The sequence below is a fragment of the Drepanopeziza brunnea genome (assembly GCF_022702325.1).
Source record: "Drepanopeziza brunnea f. sp. 'multigermtubi' strain 214-2 chromosome Unknown ctg5, whole genome shotgun sequence".
NCBI classification, from domain to species: domain Eukaryota; kingdom Fungi; phylum Ascomycota; class Leotiomycetes; order Helotiales; family Drepanopezizaceae; genus Drepanopeziza; species Drepanopeziza brunnea.
In genome coordinates, this window is record NW_027094068.1 from 2,406,639 (window position 1) to 2,429,284 (window position 22,646).

The 22,646-nt window shown below is 50.2% G+C and overlaps 5 protein-coding genes across 5 annotated transcripts; 2 read left to right on the forward strand and 3 right to left on the reverse strand.

Annotated features, from left to right (window-relative positions):
* Positions 1–114: 114 nt before the first annotated feature.
* Positions 115–1,886, reverse strand: L3040_004002 (uncharacterized protein; the record flags this gene model as incomplete). Its single annotated transcript, XM_007294816.2, has 3 exons — positions 115–339; positions 413–617; positions 910–1,886. 3 exons carry the CDS (start codon positions 1,884–1,886, stop codon positions 115–117), a joined length of 1,407 nt encoding a protein of 468 aa, XP_007294878.2.
* Positions 1,887–2,330: 444 nt separating this feature from the next.
* On the forward strand, positions 2,331–5,933 carry L3040_004003 (uncharacterized protein; the record flags this gene model as incomplete). The annotated part of the gene is made up of 3 exons (XM_007294815.2): positions 2,331–2,781; positions 2,834–3,042; positions 3,093–5,933. The coding sequence occupies 3 exons, from the start codon at positions 2,331–2,333 to the stop codon at positions 5,931–5,933; spliced, it is 3,501 nt and encodes a 1,166-aa protein (XP_007294877.2).
* A 1,994-nt stretch (positions 5,934–7,927) lies between these two features.
* Positions 7,928–11,724, forward strand: L3040_004004 (uncharacterized protein; the record flags this gene model as incomplete). Its single annotated transcript, XM_066156630.1, has 3 exons — positions 7,928–8,099; positions 8,164–8,199; positions 8,270–11,724. The coding sequence occupies 3 exons, from the start codon at positions 7,928–7,930 to the stop codon at positions 11,722–11,724; spliced, it is 3,663 nt and encodes a 1,220-aa protein (XP_066012206.1).
* Positions 11,725–13,638: 1,914 nt separating this feature from the next.
* Positions 13,639–15,626, reverse strand: L3040_004005 (uncharacterized protein; the record flags this gene model as incomplete). The annotated part of the gene is made up of 4 exons (XM_007294813.1): positions 13,639–14,373; positions 14,446–14,577; positions 14,730–14,985; positions 15,043–15,626. 4 exons carry the CDS (start codon positions 15,624–15,626, stop codon positions 13,639–13,641), a joined length of 1,707 nt encoding a protein of 568 aa, XP_007294875.1.
* Positions 15,627–19,999: 4,373 nt separating this feature from the next.
* L3040_004006 (uncharacterized protein) lies at positions 20,000–22,356 on the reverse strand (the record flags this gene model as incomplete). Its single annotated transcript, XM_066156631.1, has 9 exons — positions 20,000–20,388; positions 20,487–20,671; positions 20,731–20,903; positions 21,150–21,186; positions 21,240–21,307; positions 21,382–21,451; positions 21,501–21,637; positions 21,712–21,893; positions 21,945–22,356. The coding sequence occupies 9 exons, from the start codon at positions 22,354–22,356 to the stop codon at positions 20,000–20,002; spliced, it is 1,653 nt and encodes a 550-aa protein (XP_066012207.1).
* Positions 22,357–22,646: the final 290 nt, after the last annotated feature.

The following is a 22,646-nucleotide window of genomic DNA, read 5'->3' on the forward strand; positions in this document are numbered from 1 at the left end:
ATGCACTGACTTATATATTTACATACATACGGTACATGAGACTATCTCTCCTACACCTTGGACCTCCGGCCCTGGAGAAACCTGTAGGCAGTCTATAGATGCAAGCTCTTATCGTTAAACTCGGACCGCACCCTCGCAAACATGATCTGGGCATCCTCGGACGTGTAGAGCGCCATGCTGCGCGCCTCGACGCTCTCGCTCATGTGGCAGCGCTCGAAGCGGCCCAGCTGCCGGGTCGCGGGTCCATGGGCCCAGGGGGACCTTGACGACCTTCTCCCGAATTTCGACGAAGCCGGCCTCCTGCATCCAGCGCTGGTGGTGGCGGCCGACGTTCAGGCGCTTGCCGAACGCGGTTCAGCGTCTCGCACCAGTCCTGCGTATACGGGCAGGGAGAGGCGTCGTTCGTTTAGACCCATGCGTCGTACTCCTGCATTTCAAGCCAGGCGCCGGGCTTGAGGTTGTCGAGCACCTGCCGGTACAGCCGGTCCCAGTGGCCCGTGCTGCCGCTCAAGGAGCGCCAATGGATGAAGTAGGTATTGAAGTAGAAATTAACAGGCTTCCTCGGCAGAGGCGATTGCAACAATTTCTTATCAACTGGTTTTTCGCTCCGGAGGAGACTTCAGTCGTATAGTGAATATTGGGCAGCGCGTGTCAAAAGTTGGGGAATAAGACAGCACGGCGTATTTTCCAGTAGCTAGACAGGAGAGGCTCAAAAAGCATAGGGACTGTCAAGCAAGGATTGACATCTGAAGGCTAAGGGGCTCCTGGGTTGCTGATTTCTTGAAAGGCTTGAAATTCGGCAAATTTTGTCCATGCTTGAATCGTAACATCCCGTAGACCAGGGGACCAAACATTACATGTTGCAGTATGCCGGTCTGGGAAGAGACGCACTAGCGTCAACGAACGCACATCGTCGAATCATCCCCAAATTCTTCTGGTATCGACCCTTCTTCCTTTATCACACTTCCGATCCAATTACGCCCACCTTCCACTGTCCGGGCGCCAAATTTGATGACTGTACATCCTCGGATCCTAGCAGCCGACCAAAGCACACCGTCACTCATCTCCTGCATTAATCGTGATGCTCTCCAGGATTCGTGCTTCGACATGATTGCTCCACTGTCTCTATCGACCTTTTCCTGAGATCTGAAGTCCCTGGCACCGATCCTGGGGAGTGCCGAGAACTCGGAGAGGAAGAAGTCTGCCAGAGATTCCATTAGGGGACCTCGAAGTATTAGAGTCCCGAAGATTCCCAGAGCATGCATTTTCTTCCTCAAATGCTTCTCGACTGCGCCTGGAGCATCGCCCTCCAAGATGACATTGTCTCTCAGCAAAAGTCGAGGTTTCTTCTGATCAGTGCCCATCGTCCAGACCTCGTTTCTGCCACTCCATGCTCCTAAATCCCAATCTTCTCCTCGGGCAGTGCGGCCTTCGGATACCCAGTCGAGAAGGCAGAGATTGCCACCCTCCGCGATGCAGAATTTCTGAGATTGCTCGTAAACACTGCTCTCGAAGGGCTGTACGGGATCCGGAAGCAAACAAACAGCGGCGCCGGTCCCGATGGTTACCTCGAGCTGCTGACGGGTAACGACATCGCGAGATGGACACTTGAAGATCTTCGTATGACCTTGAGTGACAATGCTAAGTCGCGCTTCAGGTCTCACGTCGATCACGAGATGGACCTGGTCACCGCCTACGAGGCCACCTCCGTAGGTCAAGAGAAAGACCAGGACGCTCCTCTGGTCTGCGGAGGGCGACGGTGATATGAGTTTTAATGGATACTGAAAGGAGATGGTGGAGAGGCCGGATATCTTTTGAGGAAGAAGATGCACAACGAGACATCCCTCGCCTGGAGCCGAGGTGGATTTGGGAAAGGGAGAGTTCATTGCATGAGAGACTATAGATGAGGCTATATCGATGTATGGCCATGGGGAATTGATGTTCGGGTGGTAGAAGCAGGGAGGCGGAGAGAGTCCGGGGGGATGATCATCTAGACATAATTTTGATAGACGTAGCAACTAAAACAATCGACAAATTCATGTCTCGTGTAAAGTGCCTGAGGTGATCGTGTTGCGGAGGAATAACTGGCGTGAAGAACCCAAGGAAAGGTGAAAGCTGAAATATATAGAATGATTCATGAGTGCCTGAGGCAGAAATACTTTTTCGTCTGGCTGCTACCTTCAGGTCGCGACTTTCAATCTCACGCGCCCCCCCCCCCACTACCACCTCTACCACCACCACTTCGACGCGCCACAACATCCGACCTGCTCACCAGCATCTACATCACGGTCGCATTGCATGCGTCAATGAGAACCCAACGTGCGCACCTCATGGATATCTCCAACAACGACGCCGCGAGCTCTTCTATCGCGTTAGGAAGCCGGCGCAGGTCGGGACGCGCCGTCAAGGTCCCCGAAAAGTTTGTCCCCAATTTACCCTCGTCGCAATCCGCATCTGCAAACGCGAAGAGAAAGAGAGAGGAGGAGGAGGAAGAGGAGGAGGATGGAGAGGGAGATGGAGAGGTAGACGCGTCGGACATAGACGAATCGGAGGAAGACAGCCCCGACGAGGTGGAGAGCGCTGCAGAGGAGGAATTACGAGATACTCGGAAGAGGGCAAAGAAGCCCAAGGCCAAATCTAGAAAGCCAGCTGCGAAGAAGCCAAAAGTCAACGGCTATGCGCTTCGCGAAGACCCTCTCGCAGTCAAGCTCCCTGCCCGTCCGAAGAAGTCCGCCGCTAAGCGCGTTGCGATCGCGGATGAAGATGCAGAGGGGCTATACGGTACGCGCTTTCGCAGTCATTTTATGACGGGGTCTTGCTAACCGTCGCACAGCGGATGTCTTCACAAGCGGTGATGCTACAGAGAATGTTGTAACGCGATGGCTGGCCAACTACGACGCGGACAACCTTGACGCCCTGGCCGACCTGGTCAATATGGTCTTGCGAAGCGCTGGTTGTGCAGTAGAAATCTCAAGCGATGACATTGGCGACGATGACAATGTGGCAGGCAAGCTAGAGGATATTCAAGTAGAACACCAAGCTGTTCGTGTGCCCATCATGCTGTGGTAATCTGCTGTGCTGATGATCTCTAGAACAATATCACTACTTATCCACTCACATCAAAGGCAAGAAGTGGCATTGTATTCCGAGAGCGCCTAATCGACTTCTTCGACAAGCTGGTTGAAACGATGCATTTTACTGGAATTCTATACCGCGAGAAACCTCTGATCGAGAATATCGACATGTGGATTTCCAGCCTTTCTTCATCGGCACTTAGACCATTCCGGCATACCGCCACCCTTGTCGCTCTTACGATGGTCACTGCTATGTGTAGAATAGCGGATGGTGAATCTACAATTGCAGCACAAGTTCAACGTCAGCTCGAAACTGAGAGCAAAAAGAAGGGAGCAAACAAGGCCAGACTCGCCGACTTTCAGCGAAGAGTGCAGACCAACAGGGACAACAAGGAATTCGTCGAGCTCCGCATATCGAGGCTTTTTGACTCAGTTTACACCCACAGATATCGTGATGTGGACCCGAACATTCGGATTGAATGTGCCGAGGCAATGGGGACATGGATGCTTACACTCTCCAGCGTCTTCTTTGACGGCGCATACTTGCGTTATATGGGCTGGACGCTCTCTGATACTTCCGCAGCCATGCGACTGGAAGTAGTTAAGCAGCTTCAGAAACTCATGTTGCATCTGAATACCGGGGGCATGCGTCATTTCATCGAGCGATTTCGGCCTCGCATCATTGAAATGGCTACCCGGGATTCTGAACCTGACGTGAGAGCTGCTGTGGTTGAATTGATGGATTTGATCCGACAAGCTGGCATGTTGGAGCCCAACGATATTGATACTGTTGGAAAATTGATATTCGATTCCGAGCCTAAAGTCCGAAATGCAATTGTGGGATTTTTCGCCGAGAACATCAATGATTTCTACGATTCTAAGGTGGAGGAGCTTGGAGGAGAGGAAGCAATCGAGGATCTGTTGGCCACCGATGATGATGAAGAGTACGATACACCTCGCGCCGGTTGGATCAGGTTAAAATGTCTTGTCGAAAGTCTACTGAGTTACGATAACCAAGACGAAGACTCTATGCCCGATCAGCTTTCACTCGATCTCATAGACATCCACGGCTTGGAGTCGAGGTTCACTCTTGCGGCGCAGGCTCTTTACGAAAGGATTCCCGTTCTCAAAGACTGGGAGGTACTGGCAGGCTATCTATTGTATGACCATACATCTGCGGACACCGACAACGAAGCCGAAAATACTATTAGAGCCAGCTTCAAGCCTAGTGAGCAGGAGGAACGCGTTCTCTTGGAGATTCTGAACGCCGTGGTCAAAGTCGGCTTGGCCCACATTGACCAGAAGGCAAAAGTCAGGAGCAACACCGCAAAGGCGGAGGCCAAAGAAGAAAAGGAGAATGCTGCTCGCCGGCTAGCTGGTCTCATTCCACGCTTACTCAAGAAATACGGAGCAGATCCTAGGACGGTGACAATTGTTCTCCGTCTAGAACATGTTTTGGATCTGAGCGTCTTCCAAGAGTTACGACAAAACACCACTGCCTACTCCCAGATGCTTGACGAGATCAGCGCTCAGTTCAATGGACATGCGGACAAGGGTGTCCTGAGCGAAGCAGTTGCTGCTTTCCTCCATGCCCGAGGACACGAGGAGCTCGAGGAGATCGCCGAAAGCAAGATCCTCTCGCTCTGGGACGACACCGCGAATTCTCTGAGAAAGATCAACAAGGCAGGCGATGTTACTGTTCGAGGGAGTCTCTCGGATAGACTACTGACCGAGCTATCCCATAACCTTGCGCGACTTGAGCAGCTATCCACCATAGCCACCTCAGTGGAAGTCTTGGAAGAGCCTTCGACGACGAGTAGCGAGCCATTGCCCATAGTCATTCTCCTTGATATCATTGCCAGAGGTGTCTTTGAGGCTCCCAATGAAGACGAGGAGATTGACTCTCAAGAGGATGAGATTGTTTTATCTGCCATCAAGTCGGCCATGTTCTTCTTCATGTGGAAGATACGAGCATTATCCAACGCACTTACTGGCGGCGACGAGGTTCCTGACATCGAGATTGATAATCTACGAGAGTGGCGAGACATATACATCAACAATCTGACTGCTGCTTTTTCCTCCCGATCAACTCTCGATCTAGTTCGTTTGGTCGGAGCTGGCTCCCTTCTCGATGCTCACATTCTGTTCGCTACGGTCAGGTCGATCGAGATCCCTGAGAAGGCCGACCCGGACAACGATGAGCAACATTACCTGACACTTTTTCAACATATCTCACCTGAAGTCCATCACGAGCTAGTTGCCATCTTCGATTCGTTGGAGAAGCAATTTGCCAAGAAGTCCAAGAAGAGACTAGCCGCGCCTGGCGACGACGAGGATCCGGAAGATGTCGATGACGAGACCGAAGAAGAGGAAGAGGAAGTTACAGATCTCGAGCGACGAGCTGAGGCACTATCAGCCGAGAAGGACCTCTGCGAACTGACAGGCAAGCTTGTCATGGCTATCCGCGCCAGAGTTATCGACGACCAAGGCAAGTTGAAAGGAAAACTGCGTTCGCGCCTCCTTCGGAACAAAGCCAACCTAGGTCCAAATTTCAAGGAAATCTTGACATATATTGACGAGCCGAAGCCGAAGGCTAAGAAGGGTCATCCGAGCAAGGCAAAGCCGGCGGCGAGTGACGCAAAGAAAGGTACGCTGAGCAAAGAATTCGTCGAGGAAGACGAGGAGGAAGAGGAAGACCCCTTCGCAGATGCACAACCCGAAGAAGGGACAATCGAGGATCTGCGTCGGCGCGAGCTCTTGGAAGACGACCCCGAAGACCCCGTCGAAGCCAACGGCAACAGCGATGCGGCCGGCGGTGCGGAAGAGGATGAAGACGAGGACGAGATTATGGGAGATTGAATGGTTTCACGTGTGTGCGCTTGACTTGACTTTGCCGGCTGGTTTTTGTAGGATTAAGGGGCATTGATGGAGCTGCAGGATGGAGAAAAAGGATTGATGCGTATAACGGTTGCTCTTTTTTTATCTTTTTTTTTTGTCTCTCCCGCGTGGGCTGCGGAAAACAAGCCGCCTAGCGCGTCTTTTTCACACGACTGGCTAAAGACTCTCTGCACACACGGGCATGGAATTCATGATTTTCCTTTCGTTATGCTTTTGCAGATGCTGCTGCTGCTGCTGCTGCTGCTGCTGCCATTGCTGTTTACAAGATAATGCCAACTCCTCATTACGGAAAACTCTTGTCAAGTAAGCAATATAATCTGATCGAATCGACGGGTCAAGAATTCCTTCCTTGCGCCAAGTAGGGGGCTGTAGGGGGCGCGGTCCGGTCAGGGTGCTTACGCGACGTTGTTGTTATTGCTGTTATCGTCGTGCTTACTACCCCCAGGCGGGTAGCAGCCTGCGCCTTACGACCTCCTACATGGTACGCCGACGTGCTTGTTATGCTGTGCTGTGCTTAGCTAAGGAGTTGTTACGTACGTCTCAGGAAGCCGGAGAAAGCATCTCTGAGATCGTATTGTCTTGTACGGTGGGTGGTGCTGCTATTCTATGGACTGCGCGTCCTTCTTTTCTTCTTATAGAAGGGATGGAGGGATGGATTACACGAGGGGGGAGGGAGTTATAGCTCTGTTATGGAGGAAAGAGAGGTTGAGGATGTGAGTAAAGTAAGGAAGGTGGGGAGTGATCTAGCTCGGGAGCTTGCATGCGTAGCGTTGTTAGAGTCGCTGGAGGAGAGGAGTCGTGGCTGAGTCTGAGGTTAGCGGTGGTAGGGTGAGGTTTGTCGGTGTCGATGGTAATGGAATTCGAGGTCGGATCGAAGTTAGATCAGTGTGTGTATGTGTGTGTGTGTGCACGCAGAGCGCTTTTCGAAGGCGGGATATTGTAGGTTGTATCCTTTTCTTCTATCTCTATCTCTATCTCTTATATATGTTCCCCCTTTGACAGAAATTCTTTTGGCGTTTTTAGGCTGTGTGCCTGTTCGGTATAGGTTTTGTTGGCGTGGTGGTGGTTATCCAGATAAGGAAGGAGGTGCGGAATCGTTGGTGAAGGGAAATTCTCTTTGAAGAGGTGGGCTGGCTGGCTGGTTGCGTGTTCATTGATTGATTTGATTGAGGACTCTCTGAACAGTGTAAGACTGGCTGGGTATGAGGTTGAAGGGTTGTGGGAGGTATTTCGCGTGGGTATAGAATCGTGACCCCGCTAGGTAGTAGATAGGTAGGTAGGTAGGGAGGTAGGTGGGCGAGGTGACGATCAAGGCAGACGACAGTGTTGGCACTTGATGAATAAGCGTTCGATGATGTTCTATCTGTCTTCTTCGTTGACAGGACGGAATTCTTTGAGGGGATATCTCTGTATATAAATAGGTAAGTAAGTAAACAAGTCTTGGCGGTGTTACTTGTCGACGACCGGCGACGGGAGAAAACTTGAAAAGTAGAAGGTAGTTGGTAGGATGGATTAGAGAAAGGGATGGTACTACTGTGGGTTTTATCTTATAAAGAATAAGGATATCTGCAGCGTTCCGGGGCCTGATGATTCGCTTTTTTGATGGTTTGATTGATGCCTTTTTTGAGAGAAGAGGGTTGTAGAAGGTTTTGCTGGAAGCTGAAGTCGGAAGTTCGAAAGGGTCCTTGTTTTTTTAAGGCTGGTGAATGGCATACAGACTTGCCAAAACGGGTGCCTTGTAAGGATAAAGGAAGGGAGTGGATAATAGTTTGGCTTTCACCTTCCACCTTTCACTTTTCGACTCTATATCTTCGAACGTCCAACCATCGACAACCTCCAGATTTCAACCCCCAACTTTCACTTCTGCACCACACAACTCGACAACACTCGCATCCCCGGAGGTGGGGAAGTACCTCCGAGTTGCTAATCGAAGAGCTACGGCTTTGCACGTCAAGATGTCGCATCCGACAGTTATCAACGTGGTTTCCTTCTTCTACCCGATCGGCAATACGCCTGCTGTTTGCTTGACCCAAGACTACCCATTGGAGGAGAATGCTGATATTCTACTACTTGGTTGTGGAGATGTTCGTAACATCCTCTTTACTACGTATGCCGACGCGTCTCCCAGTGAGTTACCCTCTGCCCGTCACTCCTAGCACGAACTGATGATTACAAGCTCCCCGAAATTTAGACATCACTTGCTGTGACGTTGAAAGCGCAATCATCGGTATGAACCCCCCCCCCCCCCCACCCCCTTCCTTTGTATCATGGAAGACTGTCCCTAACATTAGAGCTAGCACGCAATATCCTTCTCTTCACCCTCCTGATCGATGATTCAGGCCAGGAGCGCGACTCGATCATCTGGCAGATCTACTACCACTTGTTCATCGACGCCCAGGCAATCAAAACACTGCAAAGTCAATGCGCCAAGTTGCTTGCGCTTTCTGAGAATCTGGACACATGGCACGCTGGGAAATATGGCAAGCTCCTCAAGTTCTGCGACCAAGGGTCTCTCGACCTGGTCAAGGAGCGCTGGGCTGCATATGCTATTTCAGATAGGACGAAGAACCAACAGAAACAGTACGAGACACGCTTCGAACGTGAGATCATGGAGGTGAAGGAGAAGATCAGAGAGGCCTCTGCGAACGGTCAACGTAACACGACCGGCATGCGATCTGCGGCTCCAGCCACCATGGAAGCGTTCCCTGGCGCGTGCGATGCCTGGGACCATTTCTGGGAACACGGCAGTACAGATCGGAATCCTTCAAAGCTGGCCGGAGATCGAAATGCCAATCCGACCTTCGCACGATTGGACAGGGACACGTTCTCACTTCACTACGGGACTGATCCTCACCTGGGCTTCCCTCTGGCTACCGCATATGTACCACTTACTAAGGGCTCGCCTCTGGCTCCTGCGGCAACAGGTCGAACCGACTCCGACAAAGTCACTGACGCTGCCCGCAACAGCTTCCGGGCCTGGTCTGAGAAGTTTCGAGAGCGGTCTCAACACCTGACACTGCGATTCTGCGTTGGTGATGTCATTGCGCTCTGCTATTCTCTTCAGCACCAACGAGCTGAAGGCAATAGCCAAATTCACTGGTACAGAAACAAGTATACTGTTCAGACACTCGTTCTCGACGGGGAGGGATACGGTTCTGGGAGCGCACCTCTCTGCTTCGATGTCATTGAAACCTCTAATCTCGTCGATCACCTCGGCCCCCTCAACGTCCTGGTTGCTGCATCGCCACTTCTGAAGCGCCAGGCTTCGTCTACTCTCTACACCGAATCCCTCGTGGCAAGAGAGAAGACCCAGGAGAACTTGATCAACGGGATCTTATGTGGCTCGTTTCCCACCGTCTCCATCCTTCTGGGATTGACCCCGGTCGAGTACTGGACCAACGCCACAGCTGTATCGAATACGGAAGGAGCGATCACGGAAAAATCCTCCAAGCTCCTGAAGCCAAAGCATGATGCCGATAATGCCAGTCAAGGTCAGATGTATTGTCGTATGCCATGGAAGGCCTTCTTCCCTACGAATATCTCCGCCGGCGTGGAGAAGAAGCTGCAGTTCGATGCCGGAGAGCTGGCGTGCCTGCTCCACCGTGTCTACCTAGGCATGTTCGAGTGTGAAGACATGGCCAAGAAGATGGCAGACATCAGCGTCAGGAAGATACGCAACGACTCTGCTCCAATGTACCACCGCGGAAGCCTCGCGGCCTTCCTGAAGCTCCTCAAGTCCCGAGTGGACACGGACTGGTACGCGATGGTCGACCAACTTACTCAGAGGATTAAGCTTGACGAGTCCATCCTGACGGGCGGTAGCTACCTCCAGGAGCTCTACGTGCAAATGCATCTGCTCGACGTTTTCCGCATGCCGAACTTTGACCCTGGCTACGACGCGCTCTCAGCTCCCGGTCGCGCCCTCGGCGGGCTGGCGCAGTGGGCGAAGATACCACCTGCTGTCTGTATCAACTTGGTGATTCCGCGATCGAAAGTTGGCATCTTCAAGAGGATACCCCGAAACCAGCTCGGAACACCTCTGGTAAACGGCATCGTGCAATCTGCCACCAGCATATTCTCGCCACGAGCCTGGCAGAACATATTCGTTGACGTCCATCTGGCCTTTGGGAAGGTACGTACAGCTGGCTCGAAGACTGATGAGGATTTCCGAGTCATCGTGGATGAGGACCCCCTTGGTTGGAATGGCGAGTCTCCATTGCTTGTTTCGTTCACTGTCCCATCTTGGAATGTCCTGGTCGAACCGTCTAATACCCTTGTCAAATTTGGCATCATGAGCACGGTTCGGAGTACAATGACATTTTCCAAGCACCTGGGAATGGAGATGGACATTTTCGTTTCCAGACTTCTGGATGAGAAAAATGTCAAAATCACCAAATTCCCCCCTCACCTCGACAGCTATCCGTCCGTTGGACCTCTGGAACAGGTGTTCGCGAAGGAGGAACCGGATGACAGTCCATTGAAACTGACTCTCAGAGCCAATGTTGAGCAGTCGGAGGCCCGCATTTCCGGCTTCACAGCTCGACTGGAGTTCCGGGCTTCGGCGACGAAACCTCTCCTCGCAGATGGTGCCGAGGTCAAGTCGCATCAGATCTCCCCCTGCTCCATTGTCGTCTCCGTGGGAAAGGCGGGTGGATCCCACCAGGTAGTATTCCCAGTCCCAGTCCTGGGTCATCTGAACAAAGTCAGAATCGCACGTAAATCCTCGTGGGTCGAGGTTGTCGTCCCTCTGGCGGATCATGTTCACGGACAGGGCTTTCCCGAATTCATGTACCCACTGGGCTTGAAGGATGGCAAACCCATTCTCTGCAACATGCCTTGCGTGCACCTCAAGCGCCTCCCCATCATCGACGTCTCCCAGCCCAAGCAGCTGACCTGGCTCGACAGCCACATAACCATTCAACTCTCGGCGCGCGAGCACCGCCTGCGAGAAGAGTCGATGGATCCCAAGTTCCCAGCCAAAACCGACCTCCGCACGAGATTCAAGGACTCGCTCTTCTCCATATTCCTCAACTCCTACGGCGAGGGCGGCCCGAAGGTCAAGATCTTCGCCATCAACCACGCTACGCAGGGCGGCATTCACATCCTCGTGTTCGTCTCGCGCATGCTCCTCGACATCGCCAACCACACCATCGTCCTGGACGCCGCCATCCTGCCCCTGACGCACGTCATCCTGCCCGCGCTCGCCCCCTTCCTGGCCGCCATCTCCCTGGTGCCGCGCTGCAACATCAAGGCCGACAACGCCGAGCTCGCGCTCTGGAAGGAGATGCTCCCCGTCTGGGCCGAGCGCTGCCGCGAGTGGCTCCACCTGCCCTCGTGCGAGTACGCCGCCGCCGGCCGCATCCCGCTCTCAAGCGACATTCCCGGCGCGCCAGTGCTCTGCTCGTGCGGCTGCGGCGTCTTCCCCGATCATTTCGTCACGGGCCTCGCGCACTGGGAGCTGGCTCAGAAGCACGCCTGTCGCGTCGCCATCTCGCCCAACTTCTCTGTGCCGTACGTCGAGCACTCCCTCAACCCGTTCGATATCGTCTCGAATCGAGGCGGGGAGAGAGCTTGTGCTGCCTGTCGCAAGGCGAAGGGGCCCGACGGGGCGGACTTGCTGAAGTGCTCCCAGTGCTCGCTGGTGTGGTACTGCTCGGCGAAGTGCCAGAAGAATGATTGGAAGGGGCATAAGAAATTGTGTGTCGCATTCAAACAAAGTGAACCTCGTTCGCTGACGGGAGTACGGGAGTAAGGGAGTAGGGAAGTGGGTGATTTGAACAGGGGTATTTCAAATTCGTGTTTCCATTCATCATCGTCGCTCGTGCTTTCTTACGAGAGATGGAGAACTGGTTACTACGTACCTACCTACTCTGGTTTGGTTGGCTTTGTTCACCTACCTAGTACCTAGCGAAGCTAGCTACTCTTCCAATACATAACATACATAACATACATAACATACCGTACCGTACCATACCATACCATACCATTCGTCACTGTAAGTAAGTAAGTAAGTAAGCAAGCAAGCCGGGCCCTCCGCAGAGACCTCACCAAGAGAGAGTAGATAACATCTGGATTCCGCATCAAGCGCTTCTCTTTCGAGACCTGTTGCGAATCAGGTAGTCTAAGCTCCCTAGTGGAATCTATACTCCTAGGCCGTCGTCAATCGGGATTATCTCTCTCTCTTTCTTTTTTTCTTTTTTTTTTTTTTTTTTTTTGCTGTTGTTATCTGTGTCTCATGTTATGATGTGTGCATCGACTCGCTTAGGTGTCACACTCGTGAGCGGATCAGCAGATGACTTTGCCCGTTCGTGTCTTCCTTCTTCTCCTTCTCCTTCTCCTTCTCCCTCCTCACCTTCCTCACAAACCCCATCCAACAAACGCCTCTTAAAAGTCGAACTCTCTCTTATTCTTTTCAATAATTTCCTCTTCTTTTTTTTTAAAAAAAAAAAAAATAATAATAAAAAAAATATCAACCCAAACATCCCAATCCCAAAACAGGCCTCACCCCACCAACCAATCTCAGGAAAAAATTCCATCACCGCTACATTCATACCTACCTATCTACCAACCCCATCCATACAAAGCGAACCAACCAACCCACCCATTCTCCTCTCCTCTCGATCGACGCCCCTCTGCGCCCTCTGCGAACAACAACAACAACAACAACAACAAGAAAGATAGCCGGTCCCAACAACCAAAGGTCGACAGAAGCAACTAGGTAAACTATTTAGGCAACCCGCGGAGCGAGCCCGGGGGATGTGTACTTTGCGGGAAGAGGCGGGGGGGGGGGGGGTTTCTTTTTCTTTGTGTGCTCTTTCCGGAAGATGAGATCTGGAATTGACTTGACTTGACCCACGCTAGGCCGTCGTCGAATCACCACCACCACCACCACCACCACCCCAATACTACCATAACATCCAGGGAGAGGAAAGAGAAGAGGGAATCTTCGACGTTGCATTCGGTAGAAAAGGTTAGTTATTGCAAACCCGCTAAATGAATCATGGGATGTGTGTAATCCAGGTAATTACTGGCCTACCGAATCTTGCCTATCGTCAAATAATTCGAGACGGCGATTTAATATGAAAATAAAAGTCTTTTCATGATGCGTTTAAAGCTCTTCATTTTTCATTTTTCATTTTTTATTTTTTATATCCCAGGCAGGAAAGCTCGTCGTAATCTTGCCTGCCTGGTGTTGTTTCACATAGCCTTCTTCATCTCAAATAGTTAATATGAAAGGCTAAATGAGATCTAGCGATTACTTAATCACCAATCCCGTCATGATATAATCCAATTTCTGCAACCCTTTTCATCTCGTCTCATCTCATTTCATGTCGTCTCACATATAGCTCGCTATCGAACTAGCTTTCAATCAATTCCAAAGCAATTCTTCCGCTCTAAAAACCGACAAAAAATCACCAATCAAAAACGGCGCCGCAAAGCATATAAATTCAACGCAAGTATAAAAGAGTGAAATGATGATCAAAATCGCTATAAACATCGCATCGACTGGTATAACGCAGCGCCACGCATCGCAATCAGCAAAATTGACACCGAGGGAAGCGCAATGCAAATGATGGCTCGCCGCGAATCGTAAGAAAAAATAGCACTCTACTTCCCACCACCACCCGGAACTCACTACTTCGGGCCCAGCTAGTCGATGAGCAGGTTACTGCCCATAAGCCCCAGCCTGGTGCCCGATCAGGCCCCCAAACCGTCCGCCGTCCCGCATAGTCGCGCTCACGTCCCTGCCCTGCGAATCCACAGGCGGGTAGCGGGCCTTCAGCTCCAGGTCATCCAGATGCATATGGCTGCGGATGTACTTTTCGCGCCCGTCATCCAGCGGATTGTGGTCCCAGCTGGTGAAAGCACCTGTCTTGAGTGCTGACCACACCAAACGTCTCTGCTTCTGAGACAGCAGAACGGAAGCGGTGATGGCATCCATGTCCCACTTGGCTTTAGCTTGAGCGACGAAGGCGGATAGCACTGACGAGACTTCCGGGGTTAGCAGGGGGTGTTTGGGAGGGAGAGAGGCGAGGTTGACGAGTTCTTTCGGATCGGACGAGAGATTGTAGAGCTGGTCTGCGTCCGCAGGGCAGGTGATGTATTTCCAGTCCCCGCGACGGATCATCATCATTGGCGCGATGGTCCCTTCGCCGCAATACTCGGCGAACACCTCATCGCTGCCTCCTGGTCTATTCTCCAGATGTGGAAGCAGAGAGGTACCGTCCATTGGCAAGCCAGACCAGAGTTTAGTGTGCGCGAGATCGACAAGCGTTGGGAGAATGTCCAGCGTAGACACATTAGCAGAGACGTGGTGGGGCGCGAACAGGCCGGGGTGGTTGATGATCATAGGAACGCGGACTGACGCCTCGAAATACGACATCTTGTACCATAAGCCACGCTTCACCCAGACTGTCAGCCATCTCCACACGTTGAAACTTCAAACAGGTCAAACACTTATCCGCTGACTCACCTCTCCCAGCATGTCACCATGGTCTCCGCTGAACACGACGATGGTGTTTTCATCTAAGCGGCATTCCTTCAAAGTCTCTAGAAGCTTGCCTATGCAGTCATCTACATAACTGACGGCGCCGAAGTACGCACGCTACATAAAATGTCAGTAGGGCTGGAAGAGATACAGACGCACTGGCTTTACTGGGCACCCGGGGGCTCGTATGGCATTTGACGGGATGTGATGTAGATAGTCTTAAAGAGGTGGATGGAGAATACGGAATGGAGAATGAAGAACAAACTTACTCTGGCTCGCTTGATCTGATCGGGAGTGAACTTCTTGCCCCAAAGGTCGCAGACTTTGAGCAGGCGCTGAGAGTGCGTGTCTAGCTCTTCTTGCGGGATTGAGACGTCGGGTAGGGGGATGTCTACGTCCGCGTACATGTCCCAGTACTTCTTTTCAATGGTGTAGGGGTCGTGGGGGTGGGTGAGGGAGACGGTCATACAGAAGGGGCGGGTATTTGGTCCTTTGCGGACGTGGTCATAAAGAAATTGCTTGGATCTGAACTTCGTTAAAAGCCGTTTACAAGTAATGGTGAAGAGGGACGATAGGGCATACCGGTACATGACCTCCTCATCGTAATCCAGCTGGTTGCTCCTCACACACGGCCCAGCCTGTTCAATCGAACTTGCATTGTGATACCACTCCAAGCGTCTATCCGGCTCCTCCCAATTGACGGCCCATCCATAGTCCCCAGGATAGATATCGCTGGTCAACCGGCTCTCATAGCCGTGCAGCTGCTCCCCAATAAAGTGCATCTTACCCGCTAACGTCGTCTCGTAGCCCGCCGCGCGCAGATAATGGGCATACGTAGGAATACCGGAATCAATCGAGCAGGCATTGTCGTAAGAGCCGATCTTGGTGGGGAGTTGACCGGACACCATGGACATGCGGGAGGGGGCGCAGAGAGGCGAAGGACAGTATGCTGAATCGAAGACGACACCACTGGCAGCGAGGGCGTCGAGATTTGGAGTCTTGATTTGCGAGGCAGGATTGTGCATTTTGAGAAGGGGGGCGGCGAGCTGGTCGGCCATGATGTAAAGGATGTTGGGCTGCTTTGCCGAAGGCGCAGAAGGGGATGCCACAGAGGCGACGGGCACCTTTCGAGGAGAGGGAGGGACGGAATTGAGGTCTGGGGCCATTTTGAGTATCCTCTGGTGACTGTTGTTGTATTGCTGTTACTGTTGCTGTTGCTGTTGTGTATGAAGGTGGATCGGTAGAGGACGGGAGTTGATATATGTGTATATATGGCCACTCAATGGAATGGCAGAGTAGACGGTGACGGAGAAACGGGTAGAGAAATAGAAAAGGAGGTAGATAGAGAGCAGAGCAAAAGGATATACCCAGATATCCGTACTGGAGGGGGAATACTTGTAGCGGTGAGGGAGATGAAGATGAGAAGGAGAAGGAGAAGCAGATGGAAGAGGAGAGAGACAGTCAGTCAGTCAGTTGCAAAGGGACTGATGCCATGTATCAAGTATAAGATACAAACTTCGGCGCCGACAGCTCTGCTCACCTGTAGGAAGTTGGGCATGGATTGGCTTGTAGTCCCAGATGTTGTGATCGCCGTCGAGGATTTCGTGATCTGGTGTCGTCGCATCTGGAGACAAGCCAAGCCAAGCCACCTTGCCGTATCGGGGCAGCACTAGGCCCAGGCACCCACGCAGTTCTAGATCAAGATCTAGATCTAGATATTTCTCGGCTTCCTCTCCATAGAATTACACAACTCGCCAACTCGCTCGATGATCCGCCGTGATCAGAGGCGAGTTCAAAAGTTGTCATGTTCGATGCAGCCGTTGTCGAAATACGATATTTGGGAATCGACGGAAGAATGTACAGCCGCGCCGAGCCACATCCGGTGATATCTCCCACCTCACGTACTACTACATTTACATTTACATTTACATGTACATGTACATATACATTGACATCGACATGTATATTTACATTAGATCCTTATCAACATCAGCATTAACTTCGTCAACTTCCAGCCCCCCCCCCGTCCCTCCCAGACCGGACCTGTCTGCATTCCCTTAGATTGTCACATACAACTCTTTGACCAAGACCTCGTGACCGACCCTCTCGCAATTAAGGTTATGCATGGTCATCTATCTGTCGTCTCAATGCCGACGCCGACCTACGACTCTGGTTCGGGAGTGCTCCATGGCATAAACATCTATATTGAATGCCGCGCCGCATGGATTGCAGTTGTGATACTTCGTACATCCATACTGTATCCATTTCAACCTTTCTCAGCCTCGCATATCATATCCCTCCGACTTATCGTTCGTCACACAACTCGGTACTCTACCGGTACCGGTACCTACACGCATGACCTCGGACCACGTCTCCGCTCTTTCCCCAGCTTTGGCGGCTTGTTTACAGTAGCCGTGCGCCAATAGAAGCAAGCAAACTGTTGGCCACTCCCCGTCTCAGCTTCCGCGCACGGTTCGGATCGCATTGTTTCACGAGCTCGCGTGATCGGTATGGCGTGTGCATGTAACGTGCGTGCACACGTGAGCTCGTATTCGTAGTACCGGTAGTTCTTTTAATCTCGGAGAATTGATCTAGCGGAGATGGGTTCGAGTTACTTTATTCCAAGATAAGATCTGATTAGATATAGTAGTACCGGTATCTCAGGAAAAATCATGTACAAAGTATCAAGACCTGGCCATCTCATTTCTTATCCGACTTGGTGCTGTACAAGACAGTTTTATCTTACTCGTGCATTCCGTGTATCTCTCGCTCTTACGCAATGCCACAACGCCCGCTCATTCTAATATGCCGACTCAATTGTGTTCTGTGCATAGGGAAGTGAGAGTGATCTGACAATCAGTAAAAGCTCTATGCTTGATGTCTTATCCGTCTCTCAAAAACGGTTCGATTCAATACTGCGTACATCCGTACGTTCGTACGTCCCAAACAGGACGCAGCTTTCTCCAAACTAGTAAAATGAGCCACATCAAGAGTTGAGCTGAGCTGCAGGTAATGAAGCCACAATACATAAAATACATATATACATACATACATACATATATAGATCTATCACTCCGCCCGCGTAGAGATAACCCTGCCGCCTTTACGATTTGATGTATTATCAATCTTCGATCAAGAGTATTTTGGCGCGGCTAATCGTCGGTTTCCTTAAATTTTAATTCGAAAGAATTGACCGACTTGCTGTAGCAAGTCGGCACTACCAAGGCGGGACACCCAGCAAGGCGGGACAGTAAAATTTGCTCCTTTTTAATAGATAAAGAATCAACCAACAATTATAGATTAATTATTTTTGTATCAAAAGATGCACCGTATTGAGTTTGATACTAATCAATTAATCGAATTTTAATTCCAAGTTGTTATTCCTTAATTTTGTTGAGTTAAAGTAATTAAAATAGTACTTTGAATAATTTTTTTTCGATTTTACTGTTGAGTATATATCAGAATTGCCGCGTATATATTAGAATAAGCGAGGAACACGAAAATCGGACTTTTATTTAAACTTATCAAAAGAATACGTGCATCACTACTAACTTTTGTTTAATAATTAATACCTTAAGTTATATAATATATAAGATCTTTTGTTTTCGATCTATGTGACGTTTTTTTAAATTAAGGTTGTGGTTGTTAAGATATTTGCAATAAACAAGTAAATTTGAATTATTTGGGACAGTTTTTAACCATTTTTTCATTACATTTCAATGTATTAGATTACTAAAAATAAATGGATTTTTATAATTTTAATTCAAGTTTGTAAAGCAAAATTTTCTAAGCATATAAAGATTTTTTTAAAAATTTTTCTTAATAATAGTTGTTGTTTAATAAGTGGTATACCGTTACTGTCCCGCCTTGGTGGTGCCGACCTGGCTGCGCCAGGTCGGGATTTTTTACAAATTAAATTCAAGGTAACCGACGATTACGCCAAAAAAAAAAAAAAAAAAAAAAAAAAAAAACTATTAATAAACTTTTTATCCGGACTACTTATCGCTGCTTTTCAAAGTTCGCTTACTTACGCTCGCTTGATTGGCTAGCTTGTTGAAAGATGGCGGTCACGCTGCGTTATCAAAAGTAAACAACTCTTCGTACGTTCGCGCATCTTTAATCCTTTCGATTAGCTACCTTAAAAGCTGAATCCGCAAAGCGATTGGGTATATCTAAAGTGGATTGAAAACGGGGCGCGGGATGAGAATATTGAAACCTCGCGACGGAAAGCTATAAATAAATATATATATACATATTCATTTTTTTCCAACGAAGCGTAATGATTACAATAAAATAAAAATACTATTCACATACGATTGCTTGCATGAGTTTTATAATATTAGTTTTTCTTATGATCGAAGCTCGTTGCGCTATTGAAAAATATTCATAAGAAAGCTTGGTATGGCTCTTACTATCACCGAGATAAGCTTAGACAAGTCGATTTAACGACCGATGATGATCGAAAAGGCGTGAGAGAAGCAGCTGTTTCTTTAGCATTTCAATTTTAGTACTAGCCCCTTTGGATATAATGCAAGCAACTGTCATTCTAGCATTTCATTCTCAGTAATAGCCTTCCTTGAGGATAATGCAAGCAGCTTTCTTTGCAACAAATTATCCTAAATAATAGCCTCCTTAACCATAACGCAAGCCGCTATCTCTCTACCATTTCACTCTCAACAACACCCTCTAAAATTCCAACGCGAGCAGTTATTCCTTTAACCCCCCCCTCACCCTCCCCTCCTTTCCAATATCAATAGCCCATACAAGATCAAGATCAAGATCAAGATCAACACAATAGCAACACAACGACCTTCACCAACATCATTACTTACAGCCTCCAATATTCACCAACCCTTCTCCCCCAGCGAGAGCGCACCAAACGACAAAAGCCCCTCCCTTATACACGCCATTCCATACATACCTCACCTCACCTCACCTCACCTCACCTCATCCACCTCCCTACCTCCCAATCCCAATCTCACTTCCCCACTAGAAAAGCAAGACCAAAAAAGACACCACCTCCCAATCCTCTCTCACCCCACAGAAAAAAACCATATCAAACCCTCTCCAGACTTCCATCCTTTTAAGAATTCCCCTCCCCCCACCTCCTTATATGCATATACATATACATACACACACACACATATATATATATATATAAACTCCCCTTTCAATCTCAAGTTCAAAATTCAAAGAGCGGCACATCTACCTAGTCGACGTACGTGCCGCGCCAACCGACCGCTCTGCAGCCGCCGCTGTGGCACCGGAACCTGCATCACGCCCAGCGTGCCGGCGTAGAACTCAGCTCCGCCGCCTGCGCGAGTGTGCGTGCCCGGCGGCATTTTCCCATCAAGGCGGGGTAAATAAGGAAAGGGTAAATTCCACGAATATACGGGATTTAATTTTGACTAACCACCATCCCTTCCATCAAGGAAAACAAATGATTTCGAGAGAGAGAAAAGTTAAAAAAAAAAAAAAAAAAAAAAAAAAAAAAAAAAAACCCAGGGGCCAATGCCATTCCTCCTTCTTCTTACAAGTATCATTTCTCCACCTGCTCACGGTCGCCCTCGCGCTCACGGACCCGCTGCTGCTCCTCTTCACCATCCTCTTCGTGACGGCCATCGTCGTCCTCGCCAGGAAGCTGCACGGCGCGATCAATATCGACAGGCAGAGAGCGGTGTCGACCGCGGAGCATCAGGCCAATGACGATGACCTTGCTGACCGTGGTCCACGAGCCCGACAGCGCGTAGTACTGGCCGGGCGTCCCGATGCTCAGGCCGATGGTCGCGTAGGCCGAGAAGACCTCGAAGATGATGTTGAACAAGGAATAGCCTAACGGGTCGTGCTCGTATTTCTGGTTCTCGAGGAACGCAATCAGGGTCATGGCGACAACGAGAGCCCAGAGATCGTAACCGAGCAATGCTTCGACTGTGGGGGAGCTTGAATTTAGCGTCGCCATAGCGGCAATGGGGGTAGTTTGGGACGGTGCTCGTATGATGGGCAGGAACGATCAAAGGAAGACTTACGCTGCTGTTTGACGAAAAACAGTCGGTCCTCACGCGAATTAGATGAAGTATGAGGTGCGTCGCCTTCTTCTCCGCTTGAATCGCCTCTGACAGGAGGCGTATTGTCGCTGAAGATACCCAGAGAGCGCTCTTCGTAGACATTTGAATTCCGCATCACGATGGTGATGGGGTAGGCCGACACATACCTGGGGTCAAGTTGTCAGTCGGGTATGTGAATAGAAGGCGAGCCAGGAGAGAAGCTCACATCATCCCAACGTAGAGTGATTGGAGGCCGCTGTTCAGGGCACCGATCGAGACGATGGTAAATCCACTGCAGCGAACGGAAAATGCTTGGAAGACGCCGTCGATGATCCTATCGATCCTAGGTACTGCCATCACTTCGGCATCATGCTGGGTGAAAATTTCGAAGGCCACCAACTTCATAGCAAAGAGTCAGTAGTGTTTTCCATTGCTTCAAGAGCGAGCTATCTCCTGCTCCTGCACTCTGGTGTCACCTACGTCCACGGAATTCAGACCAGCAAGCACGCCGAACAGATACCATGTTTCCTTCATTGGAAACATATGGGTATATACACGGCGGGGGTAATTGAGAGTATATTTGAGCGTGTTTCGTATGTCTTCGAAGCGTGTTGTGAAGCGTCTTAGGTAAAAGAGACAACGAACCATAAGCGATATGATCATTCGGAGGTAGATCGGCCAGCTGTGACAGAGTCAGCGGCCCCAGGGCTATACTCTCAAGAGAACAGGTGATACAAAGTATTTCCAATGCACATCAAGACGCTCAGTATGATAAGCGGAAATTCTTCCGTTTTGAATTGAACCTTCCATGATGTCAGAAGCTCGCCTCCAGGACCTGTGGTAACAAGAAAGACAAGTAGGGGGTGAGTATACTGACCATGCTCTGATCCAGCAGAGACATTCCGGCATTATTGAAGGCAGCAACACTGATGAATATCCCTGTGGATCTACCATCGCGTGAGCTAGACCTTGTAAAGGCCATCAAGCCAGCCCTACATTGGGTTTGCACCGTTCTCTCGGCACGTATCTGCCCTATACACGGCGAGATAGGCCGCGACTGAAATAGCACCAAAAATCTGGGGGAAGATGATACATCCGAGGACAATCCATCGAAGAAGAACAAGTGCCTTGTACTGAAGGTCACCGGGAAGTCAGTCAGTCATTGCCTGCTCGAGAAATCCAGGGCTCCTTACGGATAATTACGTACCTCGACGGTAAACAGAGACTTCTGCTCTTCTCGAGTAAGATCATGAAAAGCGCAGTTCCGGCCAACCGTTCTTTTGCTTAGAAACTGCTGCGCACGGCGCCAGGAGGACGACTGGAGCGGCTTCTCGGTGTCTTCAGGCGTAGGATGGTTCATCGGCTCGCTATCATTCCCAGGGAAAGATTCTAAGCTCACTTGTTAGCAGGATCTCAACGCCATCACGCGGAACTTCTCACCGCCACCAACTTGGCCCGCCACAAGAGGCCTGGACTCTGGACCAGCAGTACCGCCTTGCTCCTGACTCCCCTTCTTCTTCGATCTCGCCGCGAATGCGGTATGGAAAGCCCGCATGCGGATCTCTAGCACAGCCAGGCTGACTGTTGGCGCACTGCCGATGAAAAAGCTGATGCCAAGGAGGACTTGCTGCGCCGTATTGAGCGTGCTGAGGTTGATAGGTGCCATGCCTGTGCATGTGAGCGCCGTGACCGCCAGGTAAAGACAGTTGACGAAGGAGACGCTGCCGTGCGGAATGGAGCAGACGTAGAGGAGCATCGTCATGATAAAAGTCATAACATAGTAGTAGAGCCAGTGCATGGTCCGGAAGTTCCGGCCTAGAAGCGGCAGTGTGGCAGCTCGTATGTACCGCATCGTGAACTGGTGGAACAGGAAATGGGCAAGTTTTTGTTGGTTGTGGATGATTTTACGGACGATGTCTTCGCTGCGATTGAAATCGTCGTATCGTCAGTGGATAGCGTGGAAAGAGCGTTTTGTCTCTGTTGATAGCCATGTCTAGACTTTTGGAAGGCACGATACTTTCATGGCTGGGTGCGTACCCATCGCCGTTTTGGCACGCTGCGAAGTCGAGATACAATTGGACGCGAATAACGTTTGTAAATCAAAAGAAAAGCCCGATCCCAAAGAAGTTTTTTTTTTTTTTT